The 10,203-nt window shown below is 36.6% G+C and overlaps 1 protein-coding gene and 1 long non-coding RNA gene across 3 annotated transcripts in view; one reads left to right on the top strand and one right to left on the bottom strand.

Moving 5' to 3' along the window:
• LOC105682143 (protein lethal(2)essential for life) overlaps window positions 1-6,670 on the bottom strand; it is a 10,222-nt gene extending 3,552 nt beyond the window's left edge. For both annotated transcript variants that reach the window (XM_033318677.1, XM_033318673.1), the window contains exon 1: window positions 4,303-6,670. In XM_033318677.1, coding sequence (XP_033174568.1) covers window positions 4,303-4,554 — 252 coding nt within the window. In that variant the 5' untranslated portion in view covers window positions 4,555-6,670. The remainder of the gene's footprint in view (window positions 1-4,302) is intronic.
• On the top strand, window positions 5,377-8,256 carry LOC105682167. The gene is made up of 2 exons (XR_001102827.3): window positions 5,377-5,851; window positions 6,669-8,256. It is a non-coding gene; the product is annotated as an uncharacterized LOC105682167 (long non-coding RNA).
• The last annotated feature ends 1,947 nt before the right edge of the window (window positions 8,257-10,203 follow it).

Here is a 10,203-nt window from a genome sequence, read left to right as displayed (position 1 = left end):
TTCTGTCAAAAAAAAAAAAAAAAAAAAAAATATAAAGAAGAAGCAAAAAGAAGACTGATACGATATCCATGTAACGATCCGTTTTTTTTCCGGATTTCAATGACAAAGAAAAGTCGTCCCCTTTGAATATTTCAAGGTATTTGGTATCGTTTGTTGAAACGGAAACAAAATCCATTTGCGAGTGTAAAAGTTAAAGAGAAAAAAACAAAGAAACGAGAATGGCGAAAGCCGGTTAAACTGTGATTTTTGGAAGGAACTTCCGGCATAATAAAGCGTGTGTCTGTCAGAAAATAGTCGCGTGTACGTTTCGGATTGTGTGTAAACAAAACTTCTTTTGCTACAAAATTTTGACAATTTTTCGCTATTCGAGTTTTTTTGAAGAAAAATAGTAGTTTTCGAGACCTGACTTCATCTTACCACAACATTTTTAAGCCCCCTCTTCCTTGAGGGAGGGGGTCCCTATATACATATATATATATAAAAGGAGAAGGAACCAAAAAATTGAAATTGTAATAGCCCCGAAAAACGTTCCGAATCTTTATACCACTACACAGAGCTGTGAACCATTTGAAAAGAGAGGGTTGTAAGGCGAGGAGAGAAATCAATTTTTAGAATCCTTTATGTGTCAAACTTGAGATAGAGAATTATGCAGCAGAGAAAGAACATGCTGGGGGAAAGCAGCAACAGCAACAGCAGCAGCAGTAGTAGTAATAGTAGTAGTAGTAGTGGCAGAAACAGAAATCGGTTTTCGGGCCTTCTGGTGTTCCAGTTCTTTCGTTCGTTTCGTTGATTGTATTCCTTGAAGATTGTGCCCCCTTCCCCCCCCGTTCGTTTCGTTGATTGTATTCCTTGAAGATTGTGCCCCCTTCCCCCTTTTTTTTATTTTTTGTTGTTTCTTCTGTTATAATTACTTTTAATTCGATGATCGAATTGCTTCATTATAACAGTTCTGTATTGAAACGTTACGTTGATAGTATTACTTTTCAATCGTAGAGATATTTGATATTTTTAGTTAATATTTTTTTTCGTTTGGCTTCATTAATTCCTTCTCTTTGTCTCTTTTGAGTTACACTATCTCCTTTAATTCTTTCTGTATTTCCCTTTACGAATGCGCTTATTTCGTTCCCACTTCCTTCTTTCTTTACGTTCCACAACTAGGTTTCTAGGTCTTGAAAAATAATATTCGATACATTCGAGATTTCGAGATACGACGTTTCGTTCATTTCATTTGATTTCTTATCTTCTTAAACACGGATATATATTTCCAACACGTTCTGTACTTATTGGACGACACCTATGATAAAAATTCATAAATGACAACAATATAAAAAGAAAAGGTTATCACTTTAGATTGTCTCAGCCTAAGTTAATCGACCGTTAAACCGCGAAATAGTGGAACAAATATTTCGCTCACTGTATTAAAGAAACTCCAATTGCACGATATTATGATAAAATAAAAGAGAAACAGTAAAAAAGAGAGAGATGGGCCAGTAAATGTTTAGCCTGTTCTAATCCAGTGTATTCAAATTATTGAACATATTTAGCTTGTGGCGATATAATTACTTAAAGAAGCTTTCAAATAATCCCTTGATATCAAAGCGAGAGTTACTAAGTTACAACGGTTACTTAAGAAAGACAAACCAAACGAGAACAATTTGTATTCGATGTAAAACAGCTAAAACAATTAGAAGCAGAAAAAATCTACGAGAAAGGGAAGTGTCGAGTGTGTGTGATGTGCTTTAAACATTCTATGCTCGAAAGGTTACAAATATTCCAGGCGTTTTATCCAGTTCGAAATATCAAATATACCGATACGTAGACAAAAAAGATAACTTTTTCTGATCTTTGAACTTACAAGCTTCGTAATATGTGTATATAATTGTGCAGAGATGAGAAATTTGATAGGCAAAGGAATGCGGGTCTGATTGGTGGCTATTGCCTCACTATTGCTTAAAATTTAACAGAGCCACCTTGTGTCATACGTATTTTCGTAATTAGCTGAGATACTTATATGAAATATATGTTATATATTATATATTATACATGATACATTATATATTATATACTATATATATAGTGTCTTTTTGAAATTCATTTTTAGAAGTTCGCTTACTTTTGATATTTTCTTTTGCTCGTTCCTCTTATCGAAAGCATCTTTTACTCGTGAAATATTGGTCTTTGACCAATATTTTTCTTTATTCTTCGTTTCCTCGAGTTTTCCTTTGACTCGTAGCTATTTCGAAGCCTAATTTAACGCTCAACGCCATTAGCAATAATTAATATTCCGAATACCAATCCGTTTTTACTGGCTGGACAAATAATTAATCTTCTTTCAACTAACTTTTTACATACGATCTAAGACCAACGACGGCTATCCCATTACTTTTTGGCTCCGGCCGAAAGTTATGGGATAGCCGTTGACTGAATATATACGTGGTGCTTGCAATGACGCGTACAAGGATTATCTTTGTGAATCTTCAAAATCCGATCGAATACTAGCAATAAAAGATTATAATAGAGCGTTAAATTTCCAACGAATTTCAAGCATATTTATTTGGGTGTTACTAACAGAGTTGCTTCAAGTCGTGTCGCATATATCGTGTATATTTCAAACATTCGAAGCGTCCGACTTATTTGAAGAATCACGATTTACACGTTTTTTGAAATTGCACGAACAAGCTTCAACCAGGTTTAAGGAACCAAATTGTCTCTTTTAGACAAGCTGTATAATATTAACTATCTTCCTTTTGACGTTTTGATAAGCGAAATCTAACAAAAGTTGCAGCTAATTTTCTAATCGGTTAAACAAAATACATCGTCTTCTCTCCTTTGTCTTCGTTCTCGACCTTGTTCGATTATTATAACAAATTAACGCGACCCTAAACACTCTCAATCCTTTCTTTCAACTCTCCTCTTCCATGGGATTCCACGTACGCGTGGCATCCTATTGAAGACGAGAGAAATCCCACGTCCAGCCCCTTGCAGCAGTACTCTCCCATCCTGTGACGTACAATAACGATCTTGAACGCATGTTCTTGAAACGAGAAAACATCCAGTGACACGTAGATTCTATAATTCACGTCGAGATATCACGATTAAATAGTAATGACGTCATATTGTTAACCGTTCTAATGCAAAGTATAGTGGCGACTTGAGGCCGTCTTTCGTACATCGAAATCAAATATCCCCGCGGAGTTCCACAGTAACGTTACACAAAGTGAAACTGTACGAACAATGTGTAAAATCGAAGCGTGTCACGCGCCCCTCCTCCAACAACGATTTCACGCTTAATAACATATATTTACGATCGACAACTTTCAGAGGCCATCGGACGAGTTACGAAGAAGCTGTAACGAATAACAAAAATTAGTAGAATCACTGGTGTCAAGAAAAGGACTATGTTCAACAGATCAAACGTAAATCGCTTGCTTAGCCCTGAAATTGGCGTTTAACTAAAGGAAATTTGATAACGCACAGGTTCGTTTCTAGCAAGCATCACACATAGTACTATTGACAGAAATAGCAATAGGGTACATACACTGCTCAGATTATCTGAGAACGCGTGCCAACTAAATTGCTTTAAATTATTCCAAATTGACCAAAGGAAAAGGTCTCTAAATTCAAATAAATCGAAATATTAATTCGAAACGATTTCTTAGCGACGCAATAAATTCGTAAGATATAAACATCCGTTATTAATCTATCGGTAATTGTTGATTTGATAATCCAGTGACATCTAATTAACTGTAGTCTTCCAAAGAGATCACATCTGATCCATATCCATAGTTACCACTCGAACCAGAAGGGTAATCCTAGCTATACCTATTGTTTTTGACAATAGGTGTGGTTAGATACTATCGAGTGATAACTATGGATATGGCTCGCGATTCTCTATAATCCTATCAACGGTACATCAACGATGGCCGAATCAATCAATCCATGAAATGATTCTTGAAAAGCTTCTCAAAGAGTAAGAAAACGACAATACTAGAAACAACAATACCTTCCCTTGTTCGCCGATCAACAGCGAGAAATTAATGTCAAGAGAACCGAGCCTATGTTTCCACCTACGTCATTGGATCTATTTCCCTAACCATACGCAAAGACAGATCAAACGAACCATACGCTTTGATCCTCCAGATCCAATAAGAATCTTACGATTCATTCGATGTATCCTGCATCATCCCATGGGGCTTTGCAAGTCTAAGTTCAGTTTGCAGTAGAGTCACATCGCAATTGTCGATTACGCGATTTACTCGTACAAACATCTGAAAAAGGTCGACGCATAAAATGGTCACAAACCTGGAAGTTGTCCTTGTCGTCGATCTGGATCGTGCTCGATCCACTCGAGGGCTGAGGCGTCACGTTCCTCCAGGGACGGTAGTATCTATCGCGAAAGATCGAACGTAGAGGCCTGTCGAGGTTGAGATCGGAGAACCGTGATAGGAGTTCGTCTCGATTTAATCCTCTGCCAAAGTGTTGGTCCATCAATCTGGACATGGGTCGATCTAAATCGTCCCACCAGTCACGGAATATCAATGGCACCACCGACATCTGAAACGGTAATGAACAATGAAGAAAATCAGTAATATCGGTCAGTTCTTGCTTTTCGATTTTAGGACGTAGTATAGATCGCGCAATGATGATATATACAGGAGAAAATAACAAGAAAGGAGGATACTCCGTTTTGACACGTGGTTAAATATAATATTACAGGACAATTAAACGTTTATAACGTGAGACAGAAGTTTGACGGATTAAGAGTTAGGCTGTAAGCTGTTTTTAATTAAGAACATGCCAGGCAGATTCCTTTGAGCTTAAAAGAAAGAAAGCACGTAAACGTGTGTCAAATCGCACAATCGCCTATCGTTATTGTGTTATAATAAGGAACACGATCTAAGTAGATTCATCTCGGGCAACGGCTGTAATTAATAACAGTCCTGACACCAGAACGAAAATCACCAAATCACGATACAATTCAAACGAAAGGAACAGATTCTCTTTTATTGCGAGTCTTCTAGTATTAACGCGAGGATGACCAATTTAGGAATCTTTTTGTAAAGTGAACAAATCACTAAGCATCATGAGAGCTGTTGCTATTACCGCAGATTAGCGTAGAATAAATGTCTCGATTTTTAACACAGCAAATTACAACAATGTCGTTCCATTATTGTTTACGCGTTTCCTCGAGCGCATATTCATCGACGAATACATTAATTAGGGTCTTACTCGAACGCACAGCAAGTGATTTTTAGAAGGCTAATAAGTGTAGGAGCCGTAGCGATTCGTTCCGAATCTTTGTCGCACGGATAATCGATAATTCGTAACTTTTCCATCGAAAAACGAATAGCTGCCAGAGCGTAAGCCGAACACTATTGTCTCTCGCCGTAATTAAAGAACGTGCACATGACACAATCCAATACTCGCGTTAGCTAACTCAAATCTAATCAAAACGAATTTAACCGAAACATATGTTTAACATATTCTAAACGGGGACTTACATTCGATCAACAGTCAAAATAATTTGACATTTCTAATCGGAAATTTGAGAATCGAACATCTATAAAAATAGAAAAAGGGAGATTACTCTGTGAAGAATCGCACCGCGCATATAACATTAAGAAATTAATATTCGCGACATCAAATTGGCAAACATTTAGGAATAGAGCGTAACAGAGTTTACGTGAACCGTCCACGAAATGAGAGTATCAAAATAATTTCTATTTAGAATTGGCAAAGAATTGTGTGACGAATTTTTGTTTTATGACATCAAAGACGCGGTTGTGTTTCTTCGGTGAAGCAGAGATCTCGCCTATTAAGGGGAATCTAGAACTTATATCGTTTACAACGTGTTAGGGACGATAAAGAAGAAAAGTCTATTAAGACATTGCATTTCCATCGAATTACGCATAATGTAACTTATGCTATAGGTTTAGATTACGTGTAAGAGCCTAGGTATATAGAAGGTAGATACGACAAAAAAAAAAAAAAAGAAACGAAACAAGAGTGTACCACTCTATTCGTTTTTAGGAGTAGTCGAAGCATAAGTGGCAGGAATTGTATAAATATTCTGGCCAGTTGTACGCACGTTAAAATCTCGGCTGTAGTAAATATAAACCAGAGATGCATAAAGATCGAATAACATTTTAATTGGAAAATCGTATTGAAGAACGTACAATAATTATGTTCCTCGGCCGTCTATGTATTCCGGCAATTAAGAACGTTTACTAATTCCTACGATCAGAATACTAATCTCGGACACTAAAAGGAGATAATAACATACAGCGAAGAAAGGTAAAATATATAAGATGTTAGGGAATATTGTAGGAGGAGAAACAGTTAACAATGTATAAGGAAGGAAAAGAAGGGAAAAGCGTCGTCTTTATTAAAAAGGCGTGTCGTATGGTGTCGTAACCCAGAACTTGATAAAGAGTGTACTTAACAATTAAATCATGCTTTTCGACGATTGTATCTTAAAATGTAAGTTAGACCGCTAAGTTTCCAAATGCTACTACTACTACTAAACTACTACGTTTCGAAGTGAAACTATTATCCTCGATATCTTCATGGACGAAACTTCTCTAGTGTTTAGTAAGGGAGGAGCACGAAACGTGTACCGTATATATGCATTTCTATGGGCGTATAGTAGAAGGCGATTCTTCGTTAAGAAGCGTGTTAGTCTTTTTCATGATTAGACCGTGCGTTGATAACCATCTTTAAACGCGCGCAAACGGATAATATCGTTGACGATGATCGATTACCTTGAAGGTGGAAGGGAGAAAAAAAAAGAACATTGACATAATACCAGCGTTCCTAGGATTTCTAACGCTAATTGGATTAGGTGATACCGATACTTTTGACGCGTTAAGGGGACATATACTAGACGTGTACTTAGTCCTTAAGTACGGTTAGCTTAGGATCCTTACTATTTTAGGTTACTATTTCATACGGTGAAACGTCGTTGCGCGTTTTTTCTTTTCGTCCAACGAAAGTAAGAACACTGACCGATTTACACTCATAACGATGAAAGAAGAAAAAGAAAACAAAAAAAAAGAATATTTAAAAAATACAAAAAAAAAAAAAAGAACAAACGACCAGTAGAAGCAAACAGTATAAGCTTCCAAAACAATCAAGTACTACCCAAGCGACTTCTATTTCTTTGGAACGTGAGAAATGTAAGAGACGTGATTACAAACAAATGACAAACGGACACACACCTTTGAATACCTTTTCCTTTTTTTCGCACGTAGAAGGAGAACTTAGAGCGAAGAAATACAACGCGGTTCACAGATACGAGTATCGACTGTCTGATTCAGTCGCGGAAGCGCGAGGAGCTTAAATAGGCACGTTCTCGGGGTGCGTTTCAGACGCTTACGGACAAGAGAGAAGGAGAAAGACGAGACCGAAATTTCGGATACTCCCACGATGTTCACGTGACGTTTACTGACTCTCGTCCAGAAATACCACCCGATGAACATATTTAAATGCCGAGGAGGGGCAGAATCTCCAAGAGCGTGTAATCCAACCTCTGATTCACTGTTTTGAATAACTTTGGCACGCTGCATGTGTGGAACTCTTCTGTTTGTCTCCGTAATTTCAAGGAGACCAATTTCAAGGAGACTTAAAGGAAACCACTCTCTTTAACGATCCAAACTTTCTTTTATTGCGTAGGTTTCCAAGTTTGGATATCCCTCCGGGGTGAGAATAGATTTGAACGGAATGGGCGCAATGTTGTCGCGCCCTGATGATTATTCAATGTCAGCCTTTGATGTTATATATCTCATGATTACTGCTGCAAATCGCTGTTTGCTTGTTCTCCAAACTTGTGGTTAGGAATGCGATTCCAATCGTATATACCTGCTGGTGAGGAGTTCCATGCCTCTAACAATCAGAACGAACGTGTGCACGTGTCGATTAGAGAGAGTACTCCATTCGACCGCATGCATTTCACGGGTAATGGAGGGGTACGGGGGAGATTGTCATTTTTCAGTTTCGTGTAATGCGGAGTATACGAGGTCGAACTCTGCGTTAGAGAAACACCCAAGTGTATTTTTCAATATATTTCGAGGGAATCGTTCGAGTACGAACAATCGCTCGAGATCAGCTTGCACTCTTATCGCAGGTCGAGACAATTCCGACACTCGTGAGACTAATCTCCTGGTGTGTGTGTGTATACTGTAATTGCGAGTTCTAAATGAGAACAACTTTATGCTATTAAAATTGTTACTCGAAATAGGCTCGAAAAAAGAAGAATGTGAAAAAACCCGACGAGCTTCGAGGTTAAAAACTCGATTCTTGTCACCAAAAAAAAAAAAGAAAAAATAATTTGTGTTTTTAAATATCGAGGACGGTCTATTTACGGATTATACTCTTTATTATAATTGATAGTGTGTATTGTTACTTGCTAGGATACGTGTCATTTAATGAATTTCTTCCTTACTTAGCAAACAAGTGCCAGTAACGCATACTTGGAAGGCTTGTAATCTCTTGATTAATTCGTTACAATGCAGAATTGATTATACATTCTAACATCGTACTATTTATATGTAGCAACAATAATTCGTTGAAAACAGTTGAATCGCGAACTAACGGCACAACTAAGAAAAGAACAACGGTGCATACATACGTACAACAATAACTACGCCTCCTTGTTCAACGAGACAAGTAAAATAGAAAATGTTTGCGTAAAATAAACAAATGGATGCACGCGAGAGAGCGCTTGTTAGCGGGTAAAAAAAGAAGAAAAATATTTAGATTTATAATAATATAATTCAGGGTACGTTTGATGAATTTTAATCTTTAAGTTGATTAAAAACGCCTCGATATATAAGTAAATAAACTTAATACTATGCGGCATTATAGCGATAATATTAAATAGTAAGCTTAACAATCTTTAATAAACGATTAGGTAACGCGTAATCGACCAAATATTTACGATAATCGATGTAATATTTCTTCGAACCTTCGATAATTCTCAACGTATTTTCGTGTTTTTCTGGAATATTATGTGTTAGGCATTTGTAAGTCGATCAGAAATGTCAAAGCTGAACGGGAAACTGACAAAAATCTTCGTTACATCACATAAAGCAGAGAGATTCATGCCCGAAGTAAAAACAAACTCTGCCTCTTTTGCCCAGATTACTAACTAGGCTATAATAGTATTTTAACATGTCTCTTTGATACTGGATAAAACGACTTTGATTATTCGTGTGTTAGAGAGAACGAGCGAGAGAGAGAGAGAGAGAGAGGGAGAGAGAGAGAGAGAGAGAGAGAGAAAGAAAGGAAATACTTGTAGGTACTAAGAGGTAATTTGCCTGATATACACATTACTATTATATAATATAAATATTATTAATTAGTAATTTGTAACGATCCACACTTGTATTACTTTTTGTGACTTAGTAACCGAGTTTGTAATCAATTTGTCAGTGTTATCTTCCACGGTAATGGCTTTCACCGGAAGCGCTACATTTTTTCCCCGCTGCTTACGTTACAGCATACGAAACTTAACTTTAGATCCATTACTATTAATTAACATTTATTATTATACATATATACCGACATCACACGATGTATCTACACACACATATATATACTTGACGTATTACGGCAACAATATTTATGAGTGTTAGATTTTCCTCATAGGCATCGTACAATTAAAAACTAGACTTTCTCTATGTGTAACTGTAACAAGAAATATGTCGAGACGAACATAAAAACTTTTGTCCAAGAGAGAGCATATAATCCACACGCGCGAGAAATTCTTGTCGATCCAAAAACGAAAGGTATAACGCACTCCGATATATTAGTATCTTCGTTCCGCAAATTATGTAACACAGTATCTGTATCGCCTAGCTGTTTAGGCCCATACCACTTCCTTTTATTGGCTGAGAGAAACAATAAAGTGAAATCTGACGTCAAAAAAAAAAAAAAAAAAACAAGCGAGTTCTTTTCAATTAAGCTCAATTCTCCTTCCTTAGGATAAAAAAAAAAGTAATAGAATTTTTTCCTTAAACGTTAGGGTTGAAAAACCTAGAATATATAAAGTCTTAAAATGTTCATCGATAAAACATTAATAATTGAAATGACGTGTATTGAAAACTATGCAAAAATTAAGTTGAAGCTTACGGTCAAGATTTAATTGTATAACGAAAAGAAAAGAGAAAGAGAAATTAATTCATCTTACGGTTAAAAAGGTCCAAT

Source organism: Bombus impatiens, unplaced genomic scaffold (genome assembly GCF_000188095.3).
Source record: "Bombus impatiens unplaced genomic scaffold, BIMP_2.2 scf_0017, whole genome shotgun sequence".
NCBI classification, from domain to species: domain Eukaryota; kingdom Metazoa; phylum Arthropoda; class Insecta; order Hymenoptera; family Apidae; genus Bombus; species Bombus impatiens.
This window is presented reverse-complemented; position numbering and strand designations above follow the sequence as displayed.